At 37.4% G+C, this 27,721-nt stretch overlaps 1 protein-coding gene across 1 annotated transcript; it reads right to left on the bottom strand.

The window, feature by feature from the left end:
- Positions 1-745: 745 nt before the first annotated feature.
- Positions 746-27,232, bottom strand: LOC124164190. Its single transcript, XM_046541399.1, has 12 exons — positions 27,073-27,232; positions 25,588-25,788; positions 22,906-22,998; positions 15,716-15,910; positions 13,424-13,642; positions 11,839-11,976; positions 10,296-10,475; positions 7,937-8,056; positions 7,135-7,281; positions 6,852-6,971; positions 3,339-3,485; positions 746-1,352 (listed from the first exon to the last, which is right to left on the bottom strand). The coding sequence occupies exons 1-12, from the start codon at positions 27,143-27,145 to the stop codon at positions 1,288-1,290; spliced, it is 1,698 nt and encodes a 565-aa protein (XP_046397355.1). The 5' UTR covers positions 27,146-27,232; the 3' UTR covers positions 746-1,287.
- Positions 27,233-27,721: the final 489 nt, after the last annotated feature.

Raw genomic sequence — 27,721 nt, 5'->3', positions numbered from 1 at the left:
TTCCTTATTATCCACTTCTGCTTACAATCGGGTTAAGTCTAACCATTCAAATGAGTACAATACTTCAGTAACATGCGCGGAATACCCTCGGCATTGGTATTCCTGAATGCCACATCTCATGGTATTCAGTCTCCCAGTTGATGAGATGTCTTTGATTCCCAACTTGTCTTGAGACACTCGTTTTACTCTTTGAAGGCCTTTACCTTTCTTCACATTAAAGCTCCGACTCAACAATAGGCATATACTTTTCATCGAGAAAGCAAAATATATTCTATGAAGTCTACATTTTTGAGCAATATTCATGGCCAACAAAAAAATAATAATAGATACTAAAAATGACTAAGAATGCAAATTTAAATCATATAAAATGTATGAACTGGTAATTATATTTTCTCAGAAGTATATATTTGGTACGGTATTTTTAAATGATTTAACATAACATATTATTTAGGAATTGAAATTAATTATTTCAAATTAATGACCAGCACATTTAATAAGTTTTTTCTACACGTTTTGCATTTGAAACTTACCATCCGGTTGGATTGCCATATAGAGTAGAAGGTATCGAAAAATATTTTACACCTCAGATATACGATAGTAGAGATGATCATTAGCTACATTTTAGCTTATAATGAATTATTGTCAATATATTTTTTGGCTGGTAATTTTAACCAATTTGTATAATTTACTGAGGAGTCAGTATTAAGGTGTTGATGTTTTTAAATGACAAGGAAGTAGAAAGTCAAGAACATACTTTATTTACACTGTTAACTGGATAAAAATTACATGGACACAATAAAAAAGAATTAACATATTTGGCACATTTTGCATATTCTTATCAATATCTTCGGATATCTATAGGTAAATTAATATTTTTTTTGGAAATCAATGGCTTATTAAATACGGAACAGGTGTTGAGAGAAATACAATATTTGTCGGCGAGTGAAGAAATGAATGTTCCTGTACGAAGAATGAACGCTGTCCACGTTTGTTTCAAACCTCCCTCCAGTAGTCTCTTGGTGGTTGGCATTTCTATTTCAGTCATTCTTTCATAGATTGAAGGCTGATGTCGTTACGGTGACTGCTGACTGAGTGCGGATTCTTTTGGGAGGAATAAACATGAAGGAGATATAGTTAAGCGAAGTTTACTGGTTTTAGAGCCATATGGAGAAATTGAGGAGTGTATTTGCAGCTTCCCATCGCATGAAAAACTCTGATCGTTTCAGTTGGTCCGACAGCTGTCGATCGATGTGATGGATTCACAGGATCGATGTGCAAGTGATGGATTCACAGGATCAACCTCAAAGATATTGACAAGAGGGCTGCCCAAATTCTCAAGTAAGAGATGGAACCTGGAAAGACATATGGATTTGAGTGCAAATTATGTCCGTGTTTGTGATAAACTAACTTTCAATTTATGCATTCAAAATGATATTATTATATTCATGGCATATATATTAAGTTAAATGTATTACATTGCATCAAAATATGTTTTAAACGTATGTTAGCTGATAGCTTTCCGCAATTGAATTCTGTTTTCAGAATCCATTTGCATCTTTAAATAAAATTATGAGAAAAATTCACAGCGTGTATAACAATTGAACCAAAGAATAGTATTCTAAATGTCGTTTTCCACCCAATTATGTAAATTACCGTTTAAGTATTCGAGTGGATGTTTTGTTTTGAAGTAACAGGATGACAATCTTCGCCGTATTCAGTGCCATTTTATGAGGGCGTAAATAAAAAATAGAATCTTAAAATGGAACATCACAAGAATTGTTCCTTAGGAAGGCTCTGCACCACGAAAGGAATATATGCACGCTGAATAACTTGCTTGGGCCGCGCGTTAATCTGAGTGTTAATCAGTCACCCAAGACATTTTATTTACACGGGGTGGCCAAAAATTGTGTCACCTAAGATAACTTGCCCTTATAGCTGATTCCAGTAGGAACAAAAATTTCCATTGAAGTTTGGGTCGGAAGAGCACCATTTCTTAACTACAGAAACTTCGATCCAAGCACTCCGAGTCACTGCGAGCTTACCTGCTACTGGCTGCTCTGTACAAACTCATGTCTTAAAATGCTTTAACTTTATGTTACCACCCGACATTATGGTTGACTTGTAACCAATTGTTTGATAATGATAATAATAATAACTTCCCGAGACGGCAATATATAAATTTCGTTGGCACAATTTTTCTCCACAGAGCATGAAAGATGAACTGTATGTATTTCATTCCAAGAGGTAATCCAATGCATTTTCATATAAATATATTGATATTTATGATCACCGTGTAAGGAGAATAGGAATAATTTTCAATATTGGAATGCCTCAATAAATAAATCACCGAATAAGGTTCAAGCAATCGATATTTGTTATTTCCTTATTTTGCGAAGCAAAAACAAATTGCGTGATGCCGTCTTTAGAAGCCCTTAATAAATGCGCTTAATTTCTAAGCATGAAATATCCGGAATCTTTGAAACATATTGTCTAAGTCCATGTAAATCCGATGACATTGCGACCTGGTAGATATAGAACATGAACCCCATAGGATGATTAATCCCCTCAAAGTTCTCTCTCGATGCTTACGAATCTTGCGCATATTCCCATGGAAAAAATTCGGAATTTAACCATGCTTGGATGCCCCGAACTACAGCGAATAATAATAGTGAAAGTAGGGCTAGTAATAATATTAGGCCAACCGTCTAGCTTCACCACCACGCGTTCCCATTATGTCATTGTTTTGAGTTCATTGAACACATATTTAAGAGAAAATGTTTTGTAATATTTATATTATTTTATTAAGTATGTTTATAGTATTGGAGAGAGATTTTTGGATGAGGAAGTAAAACAAAGGTGCTAATTCGCATTCGTCCGACCACGCATTGAATATACAGCGAAATTATGGGATATCGCAAAGACAGATTTAATCCGTGAACTGAATAAATTACAAAGGAGGGCTACGAGATTCGTCAAAAATAGCTAAGGGCACAAAGACAGCGTTATCCAGATGTTGAAGTGAATTATACTTGGAGCCGTTGGAGGCTCGGAGGCTGCGTGCTAGGCTCAGCTTTGTATAACAATAGATAAAAGGTATCCTTAAGATTTACAAAGAGAACAAAATATTAGAGCCCAACTATATTTCCAGGTTCGATAGAAGTGATAAATTAAGAGATGTTCTGCAAACGGATAGACTTGGGGATTCGTTGTGCTGGTCGTAATTTTTTTAGTATTTGCTATTTATATGAAGACGGCTGGTGTACTAACACCCCCTGCCACACCTCTTTTCGGATGGATTGCATGGCTGTATGCTGTTGTAGATATAATTCATCACCCACCTGAGCATTTGTCATCCGCCTCAATGTAGTCTTCGCCTTGTTTGCACTGACACGTCCATCTAGTTATTCCGTCTGATTCAGTCCTATTCATGCACGTAGCATTGGCCGTAATGCATCCATCATCAGGAGAGCATGGCATTGCGTGTTCTGTGGATGAAAGAGAAGAAAAAAATTTATGAAGACCACCATTGTCATGCATTCTCTTTTAAAGTACCTAGTGGCAAGGGAAATCGATTGCTGATATCTCCCATCCTCTGACACCCGGCTTTATAGACTGACAAGTAGGTCACTGCCCAGTTGCAGTAATGCATGAATGACCTATTGGACTTGAAAATTATGTCATTAAGCCCATTTTATAACGGAAATGAAAGTATCTGAAGGTAATTTATCCGTTGGCGAAGTTTCTTCATCATCTTACAGGACGATTTTCCTTAACCATTCCAAAGACGATGAAGAAGATGAGAATGATTTCCTTCAGGACACGCATTTCTAAATTTTATTTCAGCCAATAATCAACCCCACCCACCTTTGCTGAGTCTAATCATTACTATTGCTGGTACATCCTGAATTTCAAGTTTAGGTTCGTAACAAGAGAGGATGCCACGGGGACATGAGAACTAGGGTGGGCCGAAAAAAGTTTTTTCCTGATCAAATTTTCCCCTTATGGTACAGTTGCAAAATTTATAAGGATCTCACACACAAATTGTTTTCAAATCTAATGATATTGACCAGCTCTAAAGTAAAAAATTTGCGAAATATCAGATTTCAGAATCAAACGTCTATGAAGATGAATTTTATGAAAATATGGGATAATGGATATTATTAAAGAATGGATACATGTTTCTTGTTTATGAAAATGAAATTTAAAGTGAATTGGACAAAATCTTCGGTTCAAAAAATGCCTATGAATTAACAAGAAAATTTTAGTATAGACCACCCGCACAACATACCTCAATTTTGCCTACGTTTTTAATAGGTATTCACTTTTTGGGAGCTATATCGCAGAAAAATAATATTTATTTCGATTCAATTTAATTTTTTAGTAAAAAAGTCATCAAATAGTAGTAATTAATAACACAAAAAATAATAATAAGGAAAATTCTTTTCAATTAACATCAAACATAATGACGAATAGAGTACCTGGGGAGCTATTTTCGACAAGAAATTCAGCCGAGGGTGAGAAAGAACAGAATCTGAACACTTCACTAAGCATTTCACTTAGTAGGTCTCTGCTAGTTTCGTGAAGAAACTATCCAGAACTCACCACGACGAAGTGGCTACCATCGAGTTCCACCCATGTCCCCCAAACAACCTATCAAAGGACACGATTTTGAAAGCACATCACTTACTCTGACAAAAGTATATTGTAATTTTTTTTATTTCGGCTGAATTTCTGTCTATTATGCACATTAATGCTCACCCATGCCTGCGTTCTGTACTGCACACGCATTTTGATGCCAACGCTATTATTTGTACCATCCTTTCAACTGTTTGTCTGAGGCAGGGAAAAGAAGGTACTTCGAATACAGCTCTTTCCGTAACAAGGTCTTCCAAGTCTTTGTTTGTCATTCCAGCTACTAGTGATGGTTGATTTACCTCAACTGCTTATTAGTCAACCAATTCGATATAATTTTGAGCATCGAAGTTTAGCTCTGGAATTTCGAATTTCCTCGATTCCTCCCGCTGATTTTCTCTCGATTACAATGTCCTTGTGATGGCCATTGCAAGAATTTGTCTGCGTTCATCGGCTAACATTACAAGCAGAGTATTCTCTCGGTGAGCAAGATTACATTGCCCTGAATTATAGAGAAGAGGTGTAATTTGATGTATCTATCCATTCATTTCATTTCGTCTAACAATTTGCCTATACCCAACAGCTGGGATAGAGGATCTATGCCAAATACTTTCAATGGCATAAACCATTGTCTCCGCGATTCCCAGCACAGAAATATTGGCATTTTACTCTCTTCTTCAATATGCCGAGAGTACAAAAATATTTTCATCTTCTCTTAATAAGTGGGCAAATCATTACCCTGAACTTTACGGGTGCAAAAAATATCACGCTCTCCACTCCACACCCGGTAGGCTTTTTCTCTATTTTCACCATTGCGTCAATCCTCCCGTAATCCTTTGGAAGGTTGGTAAGGGGGACACGTAGGGAACGCACCCCTTTTTGAGATCCAACTGGCAATACTCCGTAGTCTAGTGGCACTGATTTTCGCTCAAAATAATGATAATCCCTAGATACCCCCTAAATTATGTAGAGTTTCCCGGAAATTAAGCTGTCCAACAGGCTAAACGAAATTTTTAGTTATCGTGTGTATTCATAAAGAGCTTTCCGTTTCAGAATGTATAGTTCAACAATTTCACGTTATTCTATCATTCGTTTATTGTACCAAATGGGAATTGTTGATTTGATTAAATTTGACCTATTCACGAAATACATTTCTTGCCATGCTCTTGAGAGAAAGTTATTCTAAATAGGTTACCACCTCAGACGCTTTATGATAAAATAAGGTTCACAGTACAATCAATGATCTCCCTTTTTCATTAAAATTAGGCAACTGCACCCCTTTTTGAGATCCAACTGCCACCACTCCTTAGTGTACTGGCACTGATTTTTGCATAAAATAGTAATACTCGAATCGCGAAATTTGTACTTCCCCCGCATGTATGTTGCTCTATGTCCGAGAATTGTGTGAATGCATTGGACACGGCCGGTTTATATATTATAACTCAAGAGTTCACAATTACCTTGGAGTGTACAATGTTGTGCTTCTATAAATTGGCCTCCAGAAGTACCCGGAAATGGCACACATTCACTGAAACATGTATCTGTATTCCGGCAAAATGGTGCGCCCCGTAAATCAAATTTGGATTTCCACTTCCGTTCCAAATCATTATAATATAATAAAAATAATAATAAATTGTATTATTATTTTTATTATTATTTCGTATGTTTTCCTCATACTATTTGCAACATTTTCAACATGTGCACGTCATTTTAAACACTCATCCAGACTTATGTCTAGTTTCAAGTATCTTGGAATATTGGACCATAGAAATAATTTTCGGAATTAAATATCCACAAATGAAAAACAGAGTTAGTCGAGATGCATTGGAGAATAATGAAGTGAAAAGGAATATAGTAGGGATGTAGGATATGTCCACATGGAGTGTCATTCTTTTCCAGGTCTCATCTACGTGCTTCCAAGTTGTGGGATTTTTTATACTTGATGGCATCATAACCATTCCTTGGTACTCTTCAGTTCAGTCGAAACCCTACCACCCTATGTCCCTGTTCATTCTTACACCATGAAATAAAACCTACTACCCGTAACAATGAAGTACACTCTTAGATTACGCATGAATACATCTATATTAGGTGTACGAGTAAGCTCTTCCGGCGCTCGTAATGTTGAAACATCAAATTTCTTACACACATAATCCTAAATACATCAGGTGTTCAGGAACCAATTGAAGAAACGATAAAAATATAAAGCAAATACTCACGGGCCAGGCACTTCCATTTTTTTTCCTTGTAGTACTTCGGGCAAAGGCAAGTACCGTTGTCACACACAACTAATAGATCTTTGCATGGGTTGGTAATATTGTTGCATGTCCGATATAGTTCTGTGGATAGAACGTATATTTCTTACAAATCGTTACAGGGAAAGTAGAATGTAAGTGATTATATCTCTGAATTGCAAAGCTGGTGTACTAACACCCCCGGCCACACGCATTTTTGGGTGCCTTGTATGGTTGTATGTCGATGTATATATAATCCATTACCCACCAGAGCATTTGTCATCCGCCTCAATGTATGTTTCGTTTTGTTTACACTGGCACGTCCATCTAGTTATTCCGTCTGATTCAGTCCTATTCATGCACATAGCATTGGCAGTAATGCATCCATCATCAGGAGAACATGGCATTGCGTGTGCTGTGGATGAAGGAAAAGAAAAAAGTATTAAGTGACCTTCATTGTCAGGTGTTCTCTATCAAACTATTTGGTGGTAAGAGAATTCGATTTAGAGTTTAATCTTTGCTATTGCTGGTAAATCCCGAATTATAATCAAGTTTAGACTAGTAACATGACGGGGTGCCACGGGGAGATGAGAAGCCCCCTTAACTCCCAAAATTATGTTGATTTTCCCGGTAAATATTGTGTCCGACAGGTTAAACGCGATGTTTAGTGTTCGTGCGGATTCAAATAGCTTTCCGTTTCTGAAAGCATACGATATTAAATGAAATATACTAGTGATAAAGGATATGTCCACTTGGAGTATCATTCATTTAAACGTCTCATCTACTTGTATCCGTATTATGGGATTTTTTATCATACTCTTTCCTTCAATCCAAACCCTCCTTCCCTATCTCCGTGTTCATGCTCACGCCAGATAAAAAATAAACCAATCCCGGAAGAATGAAGAGTACCGTAGATTACGCATGAATATTCGATATTAGGTGTACGAGTAGTAAACTTTTGCGGCAACCGTTATTTTGAAATATGTAATTCCTTATACACATATTCCTAAATACCTAATGTATTCAGGAACCAATTGAAGTAACGATGAAAATATAAAACAAGTACTCACGAGCCAGGCACCTCCATTTTTTTTCCTTGTAGTGCTTCGGGCATAGGCAAGTACCGTTGTTACACACAGTTAATACATCATTGCATGGGTTGGTAGTATTTTTGCATGTTGCATGTAGTTCTGTGAATGGAACATAAATATTTCTTTCATTTCGTTGTAGGGAGAGTAGTATGTTAGTGATTATATCTCTGAATTTCAGATTGAAGCTATTTGCATCTCATTTATCACATGTGCGAGCCTCACCCTCACCTTTTCCCGCGTAGTACACATAGGCTCGACGGCTATTACCTCTGCTTCTCAACCATTACATTTATTCTTAATTGATCTCCTTTGGGTCATTTCAGGTACTCCTTAACAAATTGGGTGGTACCCATGTTGAACATACTTTCGTGTTATTGGTTGTGCTGTCACAGACGACTTTTTTTATGATACGCTATCGAATACGTGCTTTGCAGAGGTTATTTTTTAACCCTTTGAAATATTTTAACATTTGTATTAATGGATATGCATCAGAACGGTGTGATTATCAAAACGAAACTCTATTAACGCCTGGTTACACGATATATTAACAGATGCGATTGAATTTCTTAACGTATGAACGCGTGATTGAACACGAAAATGCTCCGTGAAACCACCCAACTTGTGCGAATGTATAATCAGAAAATAAAACCTGTTCTAATTTCGTTTATGCATTGGTGCACGCACCGTTTCGGTCGATAAATATCTTTTATTGATTCACACATCACATCGCACGTATTCATTTAACGTGTAACCAGGCCTTTAGATGATATTCGATATCCAATGTTGATCGAAATTTAATTACCACTAAAGTTATCCCATCAGACATGTGTGACAACTATTAAATCATGTCAAACTTTTCTTTTATACAAAACTTCACTACTAAATTTTGTCCATATGTTATTTACTAAATCCTACAAAGCTGTTTTTTTTTAGTTTTCACCATGTTTAGTCCAGTACAGATGTCATTATGATAGATTGTTTCCAATTAAGGCAATCGCCTCGATGAAGTGAAAGATTTTACCCAACATGATGAAAACATTGCCCACCCTTAATTTTTCCCAGTATGTTGGTCGTAATGCTACAAATTAAAGCCGACACATATTTTCGATTACTGCGTCACCACTTTGGAATCTTTTCTTTTACGCGTTTCATCGAAGATTAGGATCCTAAGGAATAGTGGCAAAAATAGGTATCACCGTATAGTGCTTCCATAAATGTTGTATGCAGGATTCTGCGCTCCCTTGACTCCAATGATTCCCGTAAATAGTGGCGCTCTATGTTCATACGATGCATGTCAATATACGTATTGGCACGAAAGAGAATCGCCAGACGTCGTATTTAACCGTTTTTTATTGATAAATGTACCGTAAACACGGGCTACTTGAGCCCAAATTTTGGAACTTACAATATTATTTTTAAAAAGGGGCAAACATATTGTTTTCCTTGGCATACCTACTCATTTTATATACTTGAAGTATAGAGTAAAATTTAATTTAAAATAATTAATTTATATTCATCCCGTAAGATTAAAAACGTACATTTAAAGATAAATAATTATTAAAATTCATGATTTAAAAATATTAATTTCAAAAATGCACTTGGAACATTAATTTCAGCAACACTGTAAAGACATTGCGCAAAAAAAGTAGATTTCCGTTTAGCAATGTTTACAATCCAGTAACAAAAAAAAAACTTCTTTCTATTCATTCTGGGCGTTCAATTTTCATGACCACATCTTCAAATTTGTACGACTAGACCCTTTTTTGGGCAACTTCCAAACTTAGATCGAGGGCTCCATCCAGATGACTCTCACACGTTCTGCCCCTATAGCAAGGTTGATTCTTGAACATTCTTTCTCGTTTCATATTTTACCAGAACTAAATTGCCTCTTTCTATTAATCTTTCGTTTCAGATTCCGGTGTTGATGATGATTTGGCTTTGAGAGAACACATAGGCACGTGTAAGTTATATAACCAGTACTGCTCTCGGTGGTGACTTCCCTAACCTTCTAGACTCGATTTATTGTCTAATTGCTGCCTATGCCTACCAGCTAAGAACTAAATTACGTCACTATGTTAATATTGAGAGCACGCGGAGAACTAAACTTCATTTTGCACTTTTGGGCTCAAGATAGCCCATAGGGCTTAAGAAGCCCGCGTTTACGGTACGTGTGTAGCTGGCATTACATTAATTTTTAGAATTGAACGATTAATTTTGCCGCGTAGCGTACATCTTGATGGCTAATAAGTATATTGGCAAGGATACTATCAATGAAGTCGCGGAAGAAGAGAGTAGTGGGGCCTCCTATAGCAAATGGCCACTATGAGTGCTTCCTTACCTCCCGATGCTTTGATCACGGATATCTTTTCGATAAGCCAGTGCGATCGACTGATGCTCATATTTATCTCCGACCGTTTTGTTAGAGGCGACGGGAGACTGTAGATGACTCGAAGTGCCTCATTTTCCTTCGGCTCAAGCACCTTATGAATGGAGAGCCTCTCCTCGCCCAGCTTCATGTCTGCGAAAGAGATGGCAAAATACGAGGCAAGTGTTTTACATAACCGTGGTCCTATACGCTGAAAAAACCTCGAACTTTATTTTTTATGTCGAATATTTCTCATGTATGCAGCCAGGTTAATGCTTTTTTATACAATCCGACGGGACGTTTCCGGAGACGACTTGTCTCCCATCCTCAAGGCTGTGTCACTTTATGGAAGTCCAATTTCACACTGAACTGGATCGACCGTTTACCGAGGACCAGAAAAGTCGGCCGTGGCGGAACAAAGCATTAATGAAGACCATGCTATTAAATGGGAAGATACAGAAATCCTTTGACACGCACAACGTTACTAAGGCCGCATAATTAAGGTAGCAATAGAGATCCGCCTCAATCCCAAAAATGTCAATCGGGACACCGGCTTTCATCGTAGCAATACATGGAGACCTGTAATCAGATGTATGAAAAACATAAGGGTTAAACGTGAAGAATTTCAAAAGACCCACAGCCAATCGGACGACACCTGAGCCGCATTGTTGTCCTCGGTAAACGGTCGATCCAGTTCAGTGTGAAATTGGACTTCCATAAAGTAACACAGCCTCGAGGATTGGAGACAAGTCGTCTCCCGAAACGTCGGCTTTTATAAAAGCATTAAATTGGCTGCAAACCCGAGAAATATTCGTCAGAAGTATTCACCAGGAAAAATTAAAATAATTTACTATATTTTTATTATTTTAGGACAATGTTTCATGCTATTGAATAACGCTACTGTGTTTCAGATGCCCAAAATGGAAACAATTAATTCAAAATATGCCATTCTAATTGATTAGTGGAATATACCACTCAATGATGCTTGGGCACGCTATCAATGAAAACGTTAGGCGCAATTCATGCATGAATGTTGTGAACGTAGTCAGGCTGAAGCGAGTGAAATGCCGCAGCGAGAGCGAACATCGATGGGAAATAGAGGTAGAGTGTTTCAGCTGCATTAAACCCGTGAAATTCATGGATGATGGTGATTAAAAAGTTAGTACCAGCATGCAAATACATATTTTAAAAATTAACTTGTGTATGTAAAATTTTTCAAAAAGTAGTTTCATATAGTTTTTGCCACTAAACAATTGCAAAAAATCATATGATTGCAGCTGGCAAAACACTATGAAGGATGGGGATCAAGAACACTTATCTAGTGTATTCCACACCATATAGAACATTGATTTTCAATACTCCAATGCGAAATAAAGTTCTATTTCGTCTTTACGGCGATCGTCCATCGGTTTTATAAATTACGTAGCTATGAAATACCAATAACCATGAATGAATACTAAGCCCCTCATAAAAAGGCTAGAATATGCAATAATCACTTGATACTAGTGAACCTTACCAAGTGTATCGTTGAATGTAATTTTAATGTCTTTCACTGGTGAACTGATATTTACGTAAAAACGATTGTTAATATTTTTTATTACTCCTGGGAATCGTTCTCTTCCCCTCGTCGCTGTTTGCAGGAAAATAGTAGAACCTGGAACATAAGAATAGAAATTAGGAAATTAAGAAAAGAAAGGTACAGACATGAAGATACATTGTGGCAATTGTTTTTGTGCAAAGCAATGTTCAATGAGAAATACGATCAAGTCTGTCTGAGATAGTAAAATATTACCGAATCATAACCAGAACATGTCCGCGTTACTAGGGGCGTTTCCGAATGCCATGAAAATCAATTTAACTTTAGTTCGAGTTCTCTCGATGACCTAGGATAACGGTCTCAATTGACAATTTCCGAACTACTTATTACGGAGGAGTCATCTAAAGGTCATCACGGTGCTATTAACTAATATGGATAATGTTGTTAACTACATGAATTTATTTCTGGAACTATACATCATTTAGTTGCCGGAATATTTATTTTTAACTATCGGCAAATGCCCTTTTCCTGCGCTCAGAGCATAGGCGTATTTTCATCAAATCATGTGTAACCATATGTAGTAATTATTTTATTAATTTTTCAGAAAATGATAAACAATAAATCTCATTAATTTTTCCGGTCAATTTATCGAGATGGTCAAGTTATAACTAAATAAGTGTTTAATTAATAATAATTATATTAATCATAAAGATAATGATAACCATCATAATAATGACACTGTCAATTATTCGCCGAGGAGGAAATATCTTGAGCTCTTGCGTAATTTTTTTATCATTAGAGTCTTAAAGTCTATCTAAAAATTCAGGGCTATTATCTTATCATATACCTTGCTATTTGATTTAATTGCAAAAATAATTTTTTCTGCCCACTTCCTTCCTTCCTGCCATTGGCCAGGAAGGAGGGGATGAGGGTTCTTTGGGGTAAATTGATAGTTTTGCACAACAAAAACCGTACCGAATTTCATGATGGCTACATTAAATTCAAGGTTTTCCTCTGTTTCTCTATAATTAGTTGAGCATTGGCCAGCTAATAGGTCAGCTTTGGGTTCAAGTGAATGCGTAAATGTTCCCGTAAAATTCATTTATATTCTGCTTTTGCTTGATTTATGATCAATTTATCTTAAAATCCTTTAGTGATTATAAATTTCCATTAATAAATTTGTTCTCATGTCTGTCAGCTTCTAAACGTGCTCTGCGGTGTTCTGAATATCCTTCCGGGAAACGAAAGGAGAAAAATAACTATGCTGTGGAAGTCATCGTTCAAATAACTGCAACTACAAGGCATATAATGAAGATGTATGGGGTATTCGTTTCACCGGTGAATATGGAAAATAACTTGGAAAAATGTATTTTCTCGATAAATTCACTGTGCGTGCATTGGAATCCAAAAGTGACTTTTGATGTTGATATCAAGCGGACGATCGTTGTGGAGACTCAAATAAGTAGGACAAATGTTTCCAAAAGTGTCCACTCAATCATTTCCGTGCCAAGACCAAGCCAGATACCTTTGAAACCAATTTCCTATACCCACAAGTACGGCTTACCTTTGTCCAGTTTCAGCTGAATATTATCCAGTGGAAAATTCCAGATTGGTGTCCGCAGCGTGAAATTCATATAAGATTTATGATCTTTCAATGAAATAGCTTTCTTACAATCGAAATTAATGGTGGGAGCCCATAAGTTTTTATTCAACTCCCATTTATAGCTATTCGGTTTGAATCTGCAGTCATCGGGTGATCGGCCAATAGTGATTTCATTGAAATCTGTGGATAGAAAAATAATTTATTATGATTAGTTGTCTTTGTTGAGATCGGAAAAAATTAATGAATTTCAGGCGACAATTTCAACTTTTATGTGTTATGGAATGAGTCTTTTTTTCAAACTTGAATCACACTTCTATCAAAATGTTCAAATTATATTTTATGGTTTAACTTATTTCACTAGTCAGATAAAAGGCTTTAGGGCAGCAAAATAGAGAATTAAATGGTAAATATGCATACACCGATGCTTACATGCGTACGATCAAATTTTTTCCGACTAATGTATGGTGAAAATTTCTATTAATTGACCTCTGTGCTTTAGCAATATTTTATCATGTACTAACGGTACTCTATGCGAACGATTTTAAAAGTTTGCTGATGGATGTAAACTGTGCATTTGACAAGGATAATATCGGTCTAAACGTCTTGGACACGGAAATTTAGTGAGTCATTCAGGATGTGAAGTTAAGGAAAGCGGTGGGCAATATCCTGTGTGAGCATCAAAATAAGATAGGGAAGTCTGTTAGGAAAATGTTTTACAATCTACCCCATAATATCTATGAGGTGTTATCTTGGCCAGAGGATTTATTGAGGACAGTTTAATCCGGTACAGTAAAATCCGGTAGTGGAAGGAAAGGAAAAGTAGAATGTGGATCCTATAAGACTATCAACTTAGCATGACATGCGGGGCAAGAGGTGGTGAAGGTAATAATAAACTAAAGAGGCAGCACTTTCTTTATCCGCAAGGACAAATAGATTTGTTTATAACTATGAAACACATATGTTTAGGAGAATTTTTGCCAACAAATTTAATCATTAATGCAAATATTAATGCACGCGATTCATCTAGCGTTCTTGAGGAATCTAAAAATCGAAAATTTCCTAATTCGTCAATCGAATGGAAGAGTTGGGTAAAAGTAAATGCAAAAATTCGATGCACTCCAGGGTATGGTAACGTTCATCGAAGTGATTATTAATTTTACAAGCGTGATTGCATATTACTTATTGCATGGTAATAACTACCAACTCTCCACTGTTTTGTTTGATAGAAAGTACTATTCTTTTGCGAAACTACTATTAATTGTAGTAATTACTATTTTTTTGGGATGTCGTACTTGTTTACTTATACCAATATAAAAATGTAGTTGAAAGATTCCTTAACCCCCCTTACTCTAAAGATAAGTAGGTAAAAGTGTTTTTATTTTCATTATTTGTACTGGCAAGTACTTTTTAATTTTGTTTACGTACATTTTTCTGTTTATTTCTATTTAAATGTGCAATGTTTTCCGTAAGCTGGTGCATCAAAGACACTGAATGCCAGAACACGTAGCAAAAGTGGAATTGTAAGTGTATTGTCCTAATTTTATAACTTTTAACCGGAACACATTTTTCTGGGTGGATTATCTTTCGTATGCGCACGTGCATGGCATGGAGCATGAGATACACTTCCATAGTCACTTTGGTTGTAAGCCCTGCTGTCGCATGGAAATGCATAGCGGACAGAAAAATGGACATTCTCTTTCATATCAAGCAAACCATCCGCCGTTGCTCAGGAAGGATAATACCCAGAGAAACGGGGGTACCCACGACCAAAACTAGAGGGGGGCAAGCCGTGATCTTTCAAGTTGTAAATCAGAGAAGGTTAGGAAAATAAATTCTAGAAAATCATAACACATCATAATAGTCAAATGAAATATTTGTTCAAAAATTTCGTTTTCAACTAAATTTACTTTTACTTCTAGGGGGGGGGGGGGGGCAGATGACCCCTGATGAGGCATTTTACACAAGTATAACCCAGATTGGGTACACACAGTAGAGAGCACAAGGAAAGACAAAAAAAAAACTCACTCAACGAAATTATCGGTGGTACTACCACCTTCCTCGGAGTTAGTATAAAGACTCAATATATAGATGGAAAAATAATAGGGAATATAAAATAACAATGCAGAACAAGAATATTGTGGACTGCATTTTTGATCTGTATGCTTTCCATTGTAAGGGCACTGAAATAACCCGTACGCACCATCTCATCTAAGGAAAGATATGGCAGATGAACTGATAGGTAAGGCCACTCACACAAGCTCCACTTAACCTGGACTCGAACATCCTCGATGTTGACTGGTTGCGCGAGCCTTACAGTCAGCTCAGTGTTCATCGATGATGTATCGTTTGCAGGCACCTCCCTCGCATTCATTTTGAAATGAAAAATTTTCTCTTTGTATGTATCCCAAATGAAGAGGTTCACTTTATAATTTGCCGAAAGAATGGCAGCTGAAAAGGATTGACGCAAAAGCAATTATCAAAATAAAAGTAAATTATAAAAGGTCCATTTAAGTCTATGTTCTATTTATTTCTTCATCGAATATTAAATTTCGCATGCGAATACAAATATAATGTTAACTGTAATTAATTTAAAAATAAAATTACTTAAACAAATTAAGCTCATGTTAACTATATACGAACATATAACGATATATAAAAGATTTAATCCGACGCGTAGCGTATCTCTTGTGGTCTACTACGTATATTTATTAGCATCATGGCAACTGGAGCGCCGTTATTTGAGGCGGCCGGCGGGAATTAATGGAATTGCGGGAGTGGAGAATCGTTTATGCAATACTTGTGGCTCAAGATCGTGGTCCTTACCCAAGATATACCGACGCATTAACTTTCTATACATCATATCAGGATCCGCCATTTTGTGCATAACCGTGTAAAATATTGCCGTTTGTCGTCGGGAGTGAGCTGCGAGGGGTGTTTGGAAAGTAACCTCCGTTTCTTCTCTATGTGAAAAGTGGAGGGGATAGTGCCGCCATTGTGGCTTCGGCAAGCACGGCAGGTCAGTCGGCGTGCCGTAGTGGCAGAGTGAAGTTCATCTGAGCGCTAGTTGTCCTTTGGCAACTTGTCTGAATGTTTGCTGCAAGAGAAAACCCCGCGACGTGGAAAGTGCATGCTGTTATTCGATACATATACAGAAAAACCCTCAAGCCGCCTAAAAGGCGATTGGGAAGGGGTGTTAGGATACCAGCCGGTTTGTGGTAGTTTAGTGGGGCCAAGAAATAGCCAGGTATACAGGACCGAAGCAACGCAAGAGAGCTACCCTTTTTTCGGGCTCCCAGAGATAAGCCGGGTCTTCGGGAGACTGTCGGCACAGTATGGGGTTACCCTTGCCGATATGACCTGTAGTAGTACGTTTTTACTTTACTAATTCTAATACTTAGAGGTAAACAAATACACCTATCATACTCACTGCCGTTGAGCGATTGAACGCGTCTTTTGATTGAGGTTCTACTATGAGACAACGATTTTACGATAAGTGATCAAATTCATTCCGATTGCCTCCGCTGCCGAAATTTATGCCGAATTATATATATTAATGCCGAAATTTCCTGAGGGGAAGTGGGAACGCGAAAAGCTTTTCACTTTCCTTTTTCTCCCCCCACTCTAATTTTAGCTTGTCCACGTGTTTCAGGAATTCTGGTGACGAGGTTTATCAAAGGTGTCTGGCAGTGTGTGAGTTTTCACCGACCTGCACTACTTCATTTATTCTTCTACACCTGCATGACCCCATGCGAGCAGCCTCTTGGGTGTTTAGAAAGGGGTGACCAATCACCATCATGCAGAATGTAAAAGGATCCCCACTAGCGCACTCCCCGATGGAGCAATGGATACATGAAATCATGCTATTTACAACTACGTAATACCCTGCGAGCCACCTCTGGTGTGACTGGCAGGGGGTGACCAATCACCAACATAAAGCAAGAAAGAGAACCGCAACATGTACACCACACGGTCATAAAATGTTACACATAATAACAAATTATTTGCGCATACTCCTGAAAAATCAAAACTACCAAAGGTTACTTATTCCTGACCTGCACTACTCGTACTTCATTTATTCTTCTATAACAGCATACCTCCATGTTATCCACCTTTAGGGTTGTTGGCTAGTGGTGAAAATTCCCCAGAGTGCGGCATGCAAAAGGATCTACACCTACATAATACTCTGCGGGACACCTCTAGGGTGTTTGGCAGGCGGTGAAACATCACCAGCATGCAATTAAACCACATGCACACCACACAGTACAAAAAAAGTCACACATAATAACAAATTATACTACCATATGCTATTTGAAATAATAATAAAATTAAGAAACATGCATTAAGTGTCACATAGGTTTTTAGGCTACCTTACAAGTCATTTATAATAATATCGTAATACCGTTATAATGTCTTATATATCGTGGAAGAATGACATTCTTAATCCGTCTGTTCTACAGTTTATCGCTCATATTTTATTTATATGATCTGATCTCCCGTGGTACATTGGCGTCCGTAAGATTTGGCTTACTTCGTTAGAAAAGACTCTGCTCTTCAATTTATCTAAAAGGTTTAGTCTATTTTTCAATCTACGGCCTCTCAGGGATTGCCATCCGAGTTTATCTAAGAGGTCAGTTACACTAACAAGACTATCGTCACGACCTTTCACTTACCTGGCAGCTCTTCTCTGTACGCGTTCTAATTCCGTTATTAAGACTTTTCCGTAAGGGTTCCAAACACTGGCAGCGTATTCTAAATGGGGTCTCACGAGAGAAATATAGCTACTTTCTCTAACTTTGTCGTCGCACCTTCCTAATATTCTGTTAAAAAAACACATTTTACGATTAGCTTACCTGCTATTTCCCGAATATGTTTTTTCCACGATAGATTATTATTGTGTCTAACTCTTAAATCTTTGCGGTGTTTGTAATATCAAATTTGGTACTGAATGAAATATTTCTGTTCCGGGGAGGGTTTTTTTTCCAGAAATTCATTACTCCGCTTTTATAACTCTAATTTCCACGCATCGCAACATGCTTGGCCTGCAGTAAGGTCGTTTCTTAAATCATCCCAATCTTTAATGCAGCGGATTTCTTGTAAACTGCGTCATCGACTGCAAATAATCAAAGTTTACTGTCTACTATTTCACCAATATCGTTGATATAGAGAAGGAAGAAGGTGGGGTCTATGATACTACCTTGACGGAAATCAGAAGTTACTCTCACCTCGTCGAAGACTGCTCCGTCTACTACTACTCGTTGCACGCGAAAAGTGAAAAGTTCTGTATAAAATCTTCTCGGGATACTGCGCGGGTAAAATTATGTAAGAGAGTCGACGTTTCGGGTACCGACTCGCTACCCATTCTCACGGCGACAGAATATTCAAATTTTCTGTCAATAGCCGTGACAATGATTAGCGAGTCGGTACCCGAAACCTAGGCGCTCTTACATAGTCATACCCGCGCGGTATCCCGTGAAGAGTTTATACATGTTGTTCGCCGGGAAAGTGTAAAAACTTACATACTCAAGAGTTCTGTATCCAGGCAATTAATTTTTCATACAGGCCGTAAGATTTCAGCTTTATTCATAACTCTTCGTTTCTTGAAATCAAGAAAAATTGGGTGCGGGATAATGCGGGATAACCAAATAGCATTTTGGTCTTATGTCAGGGATGTTGAAGGTACATGATCTACTGAATGTTAGCTAATAAACGATGACGGAGATGTGTTAAACAGATGCGAAAAAGCCAATTTATTAAAAACCTACTTTTAGAGAGTGTTCACCGAGTCTTCTTAAGACTCATCCGAGACTGTTGACAACCTCTGCATACAAAACGTCGGCGTCGGCTCAGCGTCGGCTCTTCACATTAGTGCTCACGGAATGGAACATTTTTTGAAATCGCTCAGTTCCAATAGATCACCAGGTCCAGACGATATCGTCCACGCGTCTATAAAGAACTAGCCTCAAAACTTATCCCGTACTTGCAGCTAATATTCAGAAAAACCATTGAACAACACGTACCTAATGACTAGAAAATTTCCAATGCAACGCCCATATTCAAAAGTGGAGGCAAGAGACATCCATCTAATTACATACTGTTATACTTAACGTCCATCCATTCGGAGTAATTGGACACATTATTATCAGCTCAGTAATAAAACATCTAGACGCGCAAAACTTGTTTGTGAGAACTAAACATGGATTCAGGAAAAGTAGATCATGCAAAACCCAGTTTACGCTTTTTTCCCACGATATTTTAATCTCCGTAGAGTACCAGCAGACGCGATTTTTATTGATTAAAATAAGGATTTGATAAGGTGCCCCACGAAAAGTTAATATTAAAACTGAAATCTTACGGCCCAGACAATGATGTCCTTACCTTGTTAAAATAACTTTAAAGCGACCGCGTGCCAGGAGTAGTATTAGACGGTGCAGTTTCCAACGAGGTAAGAGTCACTTCTGGCGTTCCTCAGGGTAGTGTGATTGGCCCATTCCTATTTCTTCTTTATATAAACGACATTGGTGAAATAGCACACAGTAAATAGCTACAGCTTTTTGCAGACGACGCTGTAGTTTTCAGTGAAATGCGTTGCAGTAAAGATAGAGATGAAATAACGAATGGCATAACTGCAATCCAAGCATGTTGCGAGGCTTGGCAGCTTAATTTAAATATGAAAAAATATGTTTGAATAACTTTAAAGAAGACAAAACATCCCACAACTAAAAATTTTCATTCCGGGTACCTAGTCAGAGATAAGAGAATCAATAAAATATCTAGGAGTAATAATCACTAATGATCTATCTTGGAATACACATTTCGGGAATAAACAGGTCAAGTTAATCGTAGTTACATTGGGTTTTGTTAAAAGAATACTACGAATGTGCGACGGCAAAAGGGAGTGGAATATGTTACTTCTCCCTCACTAGACCCGATTTGAAATACGCTGCCAGTGTTTCGTATGCGCATGAAAGACGTTTCATAACAAAGTTTGAACTGACACAGCAAAGAGCTTCCACGTTTTTCCTTTTCATGAATATGCACCTTTTTAGTAGCTGTAGATTCCGTGCTTTGATTTATCCGTTGTTCCGTTGAGGAGCGTCAGTTTTGGGATCCTTTAAAAGAGAGCGTTGATAATGAACGCGAGTTGATAAAAAAAATAAAGGTCGTCTAAAGCCGCCACGAAGGAAGCGTTCAGGAATGCATTCACGAATTTTAAAAGAAAAACACTAGTGGAGCATTTACGGGATGACCCAAAATCATTCTGGTGTTATGTTTGGTAAGTTCAAGGTAAATGATTAACCGTATGTTCGCTGATAAACGATAATGGTGATGTGTTAACAAACAGTTCCGATAAAGGCAATTTATTTAACTCCTACTTCAAAAACGTGTACACGTAGACTTCTGGGAACTCATCCGAGACGTCAGTTAAACATCTCTGCATACGAAAGATGCCGCCTATTAATATACGTGCGCACGGAATAGAAAATGTGTTGAAATCGGTCAGTCCAAATAAATCTCCTGGTCCAGACGAAATCCCGTTTCGCGTATATAGAGAGCTAGGCCTCATAAATTGCCCCCTTCTTGCAGTTAATATTCAGTAAATCCATCAAGCAACACGAAGTACCTAATGACAGGAAAATCGCTAATGTAACGCCAATATTCAAAAGTGGAGACAAGGAACAGCCATCTAATTACAGACCAATATCTTTAACGTCCATTTCATGCAAAGAACTTGGACACGATGCTCAGTAATAAAAAAATACCTAGACGCGCATAACTTGTTAATGAGAATTCAGCATGGAATCAGGAAAATTATATCATGCGAAACCCAGTAGCGCTTTTCGCCCTCGATATTTTAGTCTCCGGAGAAGACAACATTCCAGTAGACGCTATTTTTCTTGATTTCAAAAAAGCATTTGATAAATTACCCCACGGATAGTTAACAATACAACTGAAATATTATGGTCTAGACGAAGATGTCATTTCCTGTATAAGAGGACTTTTGAGCGACCGCGTCCAAAGAGTAGTATTAGACGGTGCAGTCTCCAAAAAGGTTAGAGTCACTTCTGGTGTCCCTCAGGGTATTGTTATTGGGCCACTCCTGTTCCTTCTTTTGTACAACACTGGCAAAGTAGTAAGCAGTACGCTACGATTATTTGCAGACGACGCTGTAGTTTACTGAGACATCCGACTTTAACTGAAACGCAAACGAATAGCCAATCTTGAATTTAGGTTACTCATCAATATCCTGCGTAACTCCATTTCGATTTACACCACGCCACACCCAGTATCATCGCATCACTTCCGCCACCCATTTCCGCCCACAACTCATTTGTCCATACCGCAACCATACATAAAATCACTGTTCATGCTCCAAGACCATTGTTGTGCGATTAGACCCAAAATGGCGGATGTCCGGGAATCGCTCCTCATTATGCGACGTTTTGTCGCGACTGTACCAAGTTTTGTGGTAAGAATATGAGCAATCAATTTTTCCAACGAACAAGGAAAGTCCATAAACTTTCACCACAAGATCTCGCTCGAAGTTGGCTATTTGTTATAAAATGGATACACAATGTTTCTGTGTTAGCTACCTAAGGCCAATACTTTCCGAAATACATGCGACGGAAAGAATCAGGACAAGGCCTAAATTTATGCAACGTATAGGTAAACTTCCCGTCTCAAATATCTGGAAAAGCATAGATCGTTGGCGGCTGAAACAAAAACTACACCTATTACGTATCTATTTCCTATTGCCCAAAAAATTTGGACGAGATTTGGTGGTGATACCTGAGAAACTTTCCTTGCAAGTTTTCAGTTACTTGTGTAAGTTTTAAAATTTTAATTTCATGCGGCAATGACAAGGCTGAGTGAACAGCCAAAGGTATGGAACTAGCAATTCTGGTTGAATGGTACTACATTGCAGCTTCGGTACTATTTTTTCCCATTTCTGAGCTCTTAAAGAAGACTTTCGTCGATTTGATAAGATTATACTCATCTGTAGACGATATTTTGAACGTATGTGTATTCAACTCGAGAAATGAGAAACATTCGTATGGCCGAGGAAAAACTGGGGCCATAACGCAATTAAATGACCAAAATGAATGTAATGGTTGGACTATGTAAGGTACGACATTTAAAAAAAGGCGGAATGTAAATTTCTTATTTTGAAAATGAGTAGCCATTGATAAAAATGATGGTGGAGGTTAAGACAGCTTTTCTTGCACTTATTCCTCTCTTAACTTAGTGGCCTAATTTTGAAAGCAAAGATAGAATTAATGCAAAACATGAATGTAAAAAGAATTCATCATATTCAAATATTTTACCTTAAATATATAAGATATATCATAATACAAAGCATAACATTTCCAGTTTGTCAAAACTTTCCCATGGAATATTTTTCAAAGCCGCTAATTCAAGTCTGTTTAACTATACTACTAACTTACCATTCTCTTCAAAATATGTAAGATTTTTTTCTCTGCTGCAGTCCCACGGAACTGCCTCTTTGCTGACATTATCCAAGAAAATGGTGTCTGAAACTAAATAGCAACGTTCAGCATGTGAATCATTTCACCATGTTTTCATAGCAGCATTCCTATATTTCGAGCAGTATTTTACAGAAATGTTTTGATCCGAGAAAACTAAAATACATTATTGATAATTACAATTTATTTTTAGTGCTTCAATTGTCTAGCCAACTTTAGCCACACCAGCTCAACCGTTAAGTTAAAATGAACGGAGAATATTCTCTCTCTTGCAGTATCGGTTACATTCCATCGCCATGAGCTACTAACCATTCTTCATGTTACCTTTTTCGCGCTCTGATTACTTGAATTGCATAAATATATGTGAGCACTCGAATTTAAACCGAAAATTCTATATTTTTATGGAAGCTAGAGATGTGCGAGTAGTACTTTTTGATCTCGAGTCGATGTGAAAACTACTAGCGAGCATCGAGTCAAGTATGGTTATTCCTGTATCAGGCAATACAAACAATGCATGCTCTAACATAGTCTCATTTTTCCAACCCCATTGTGTGTTTTTTGGTATGAATGCTTAGCTAGATGTAAAAATGAAAAGATAATGAGGAACTTTAACGGCAATTGTGTCACTGTTACGAGATGAAAGAAAATTAATGTGTCTTCAACAGTCCCATAATTACAATTGAAATGAATTAATCTCTGTTGATAAAGCCGTCAATTTAATTATTATATGTATTCAAACTGCAAGGAATAGTCATTAGTTATGGCATTTGCAGAATTGTAATAAAAATTATATAAGTAAATAAATTATGTAACATTTGATCCTTTTAAATTCTCATGCAGAAAAACCAATTGTTTTACATCATCTGGCGGCAGGTTTTGACCTCTCCATGTTATAGTGTTAAAAAAATTTCTCACCTCTGTTCATCTGAAACCCACAAATTATCAAGACTATCATCATTTTACGTAGTTATCATCCTTCCTTCACCAAACGCTCGCTAACCTACTCCCTTTCCACTTGAGGTAACTGCCTTTATAATATCCCTGATGCCCTGAAAAACTGTCTCCACAGCCTTTACCGTTCCCACCTCCATAGAGGCTACCCAAAGTCCCTCCTGAATATAAAACTCATCAAGCACAGATTCCCCCCTAAATTATTGAAGTAGTAACAAACCTCACGATCTTTTGCTTTGCACCACTTACCTTCCTTACAATGCAATCCCTGAAATCTGTTCTCGGAAACCCTTTTCCCAATCTTCACCGTCATATGGATTCGCTGCGTCTCAGCGGCGCTCGCGGTTTTAAAAGTGGTGTAAAAATTGTTTATTCCGATGGATCATTTTGAAATTTTCAGCACCCAGGAGCAAAACTTCATCCGCTGCACTCCTTTCCCTCAAATTCACCCGTCCATTTCTAAGGAAACGTCCTCAGTGAAGGAATGGGCTCCGCTATACGAAACCAACACCGACTACTCTAGCCGCACATCCAAAGCGGCGCTGAATTCTTTGACACAACGCTGAGTATCCCATATTCTTCATATTTCAAAACCCATCAGACTTCATTTTTAGGAAATGAAGGATACAGCTCTTAGAATATTCGTAACATTTGTCATGATCGCCAGAAGCTTGTAAATCATGGCAGTAAAAATCTTCTCTTTCCACTTAACCTACACCTTTTCGATTATTAATGCTTAGGAACATAACCATCTATGAACACTACAAATATATATAGCATATGGTTTGACGCTGTGAATTAAAATTATATCACATGGACACATAATTCTTGCATTCGGTCCTCCTATTTATTTTTAAGATATATAAAAATAATAACATGCACAAATAAAAATGCGGAGTTTATCCATTACTGAATATCAGAAAAAGTATTAAAAACAAGGATTACTCACAAAATTAAAACTTATTTTGAAAATAACTTACACGAGGATCAGAAATAAAGAGCATTAAGGTAACAAATGGAAAATAATGCAGCGTTCAAGTTTTTTTGCTATAACTTCTACAATATTGCATCAAATCCAGCAAACTACGGTCCGAAATAAATAAATTAGGTTTCACTAGCACTATCAATCATGAAACATGCAAAAAAAGCCCACTTTTGAAATATATTATCAAAATAAAGCATAGCGCCGCTGCGGCGCCGTACATCAATCGACGCAAGTAAATTCTTAAATCCTTATGAGGGTTAAAAATAATATTTCAACATCCATTCTTTTTGTCAAACCCCTTAGAATCACCCTCATGCAAACAACAAACCTATGTGAGTTATTCCGGTTGGAAAACCCTCACATAGGTGACTTACAACTACCAACGGTACTCCTGCACCCTGTGGTCGTCCCAGATGTAAAATCAGCCCTATTTTCATCCCAACTTCTATCCCCAGTCATCTTGTCTCCTGTCTTCCGCCCCTTCCCTTTCGGTCTCATGCAAAACCAGGAATGTAATCTACCTTATTCGATGCAAACGCTGCCTCTACTGCTATATAGGTAAATCTTCAACTCCCCTCAATGTAGGGGTACCTAGGGGACTCCGATTTGCTATGAGGTTAACACTGACCAATTTATAATAGCGTCGTCAACAATATGCAAGAAAATTAGCGGTATATTCGTATTAGAGTTACATCTAATATACTTACGCCTGAATCCTATATTTTGAAGCGTATTTGAATAATTTAAATGATCTCCAGCCACTTCAATACAGAATGAGATTCTTTCTCGTCCAGATATGAAGAATGGTAGAAAAGATAAGTTCTTTCCACTCAAAATATAAGGTGAATCATATATGCCGCCACGCACGGCGACTGATTTCAGTTCGACCTCATTAATCTCTTCGGAACCTGCAAAAAATAATCAAATAAAAGCCAACAACTCTGCCAAGTATTATAATATTCTCGTAAATGCAACTTAATCAATCACAAATGATTGCCCCATACGTATCCGTCGACTGTCGTAAAGGAAATTAAAAAATATTTCGTAATTTTAGTTTCCGATGAAGGAGTAATGCTGTTCCTATTTAGAGATAATAATTGAACAAAACTGATTGCAGTACTTGTTTCTCCTCTTGCTGACTGCGATCTATTTACTTTGTTATGTGCCTCAATATATTAAAAATGTATTTATTAGCTTGAACGGTATATTTCTTAGTGACAACGATGAATGGCTAAGCGGTAGAGGGAATATTATATGATGGTACTCACAGGCGTAATTTAGTGATACCAGCGGTGAAACTAAGCGATATCGTTATGAGATGTGTTTTAGTAAATTTTCGGTTACACTGTCGTTTGAAGAGCTGTTGATATCGTTGAACTCCCATCAGAAAGTATGAAAGACATCAATGATGGTTGACCACCGCTGAATCCAAAATAATACAATGATGGTGATGAAATGAGGAGTGTCGGATAATTAAGTCTATATATGCGTCTCAGAGAACACGATAGTGTTGAATTGCCTTGTAAGGGGCTAAATTAATATATAAAAAGTCTCTTTTTCTGCTCCCAGGAGTCTATCTTCACCGTCTCGCTTCATTTGCCGTGTCACGTCGGATTCACTCTGCTTTCAGAATCCCATCGGACCTAAGCTCGTATATTGTAGGACTACTATAGACGTAAATAGCATGCGCAACCAATAGTATGGCTTAGCATATTTAGGCTACGAATGATAAAAGGTATTGTCTTCACTTCACTTGTTTCCATGGTTTAATATTTATTTGGATAGTGTACAAAGAGTGTGTTTCTTCACCAAATATGTTTGAATTGAAGATTAGAAAAGATACAATGAATGAAATTGATTTAATCCCTTGATAATGCATCCGCAGTGGACATCGCGTATCTCATGTAAGAACAAGGTAAGTGCGGTGAAAAAATTTTCATGTGTATAAAACATACCTGCCAGTGATCCCCAGATATTGGCCCAGTAACCTAAAGCTTAGATCAACATTAAATCACACAGCTTAATCAATTTTCTATAATATGGGAGATTTTACATAAGGAAGTATTATACTGCGCTCTACGCATGCTATTCTACTTTCCCTAATTATATCCATATTTTTTTAATTTGACTTCAGTACTATACAGTGGGATCAAAATTAACGCAGCTAATAGGTTAAACAGTATACTACTTACCATGTGCGCTGAAAATCAGTAGGATGGCCACCGCATACACACATGTGAGGACACACTTGGCCATGATAAACATTTCGCCTAGGTTCACAGAATATTGAATGGATACGTATGGAGCTCTTCCCTCACCAAGAAGCTCTTTCGCCTCCTAACCGATTTCTTGAACTAAAATAAATACTACAGCTTCCGTTGGTGAATTCATGTCCATATACGAACCATTAATTCATCAACTTCCTCTGACATATTTTGCTGATAAGCTGCATCCTTCATTATTTTCCTCCTTTAATTACAGATAAAGAGCAAGTTTTAATCACATGACGCAATTCTCTTACTTCACTCCCATTTTAGAATAGCCGCATATTTTAGAGTTCCACTGTCATTGAAAGAAATAACAAAAAGTGAAAAATCGCATTGTTATGCATATTTTTTTACTCTAAGGACAACATGTATCAACAACCCCATAAAATACGAGGGTCGTTCGATAAGTCCTTAGAATAGCACTCTTAATACTAAAACTTTATTCTTCCCAGTAGGCAGCACTCTGGACTAGTCAGCTGTTCGAGTTTCAATTGTATCCATACCATAATTTCATTGTTGTTACCGATTTTAGTGGACAACTTTCATTTATTTTTACAAGTAGGTAAAAGTGAGT

Source organism: Ischnura elegans, chromosome 8 (assembly GCF_921293095.1).
Source record: "Ischnura elegans chromosome 8, ioIscEleg1.1, whole genome shotgun sequence".
In the NCBI taxonomy this organism is placed as follows: domain Eukaryota; kingdom Metazoa; phylum Arthropoda; class Insecta; order Odonata; family Coenagrionidae; genus Ischnura; species Ischnura elegans.
Note: the sequence above shows the minus strand (reverse complement) of the source record. Positions and strands in the feature narration are given on the sequence as shown.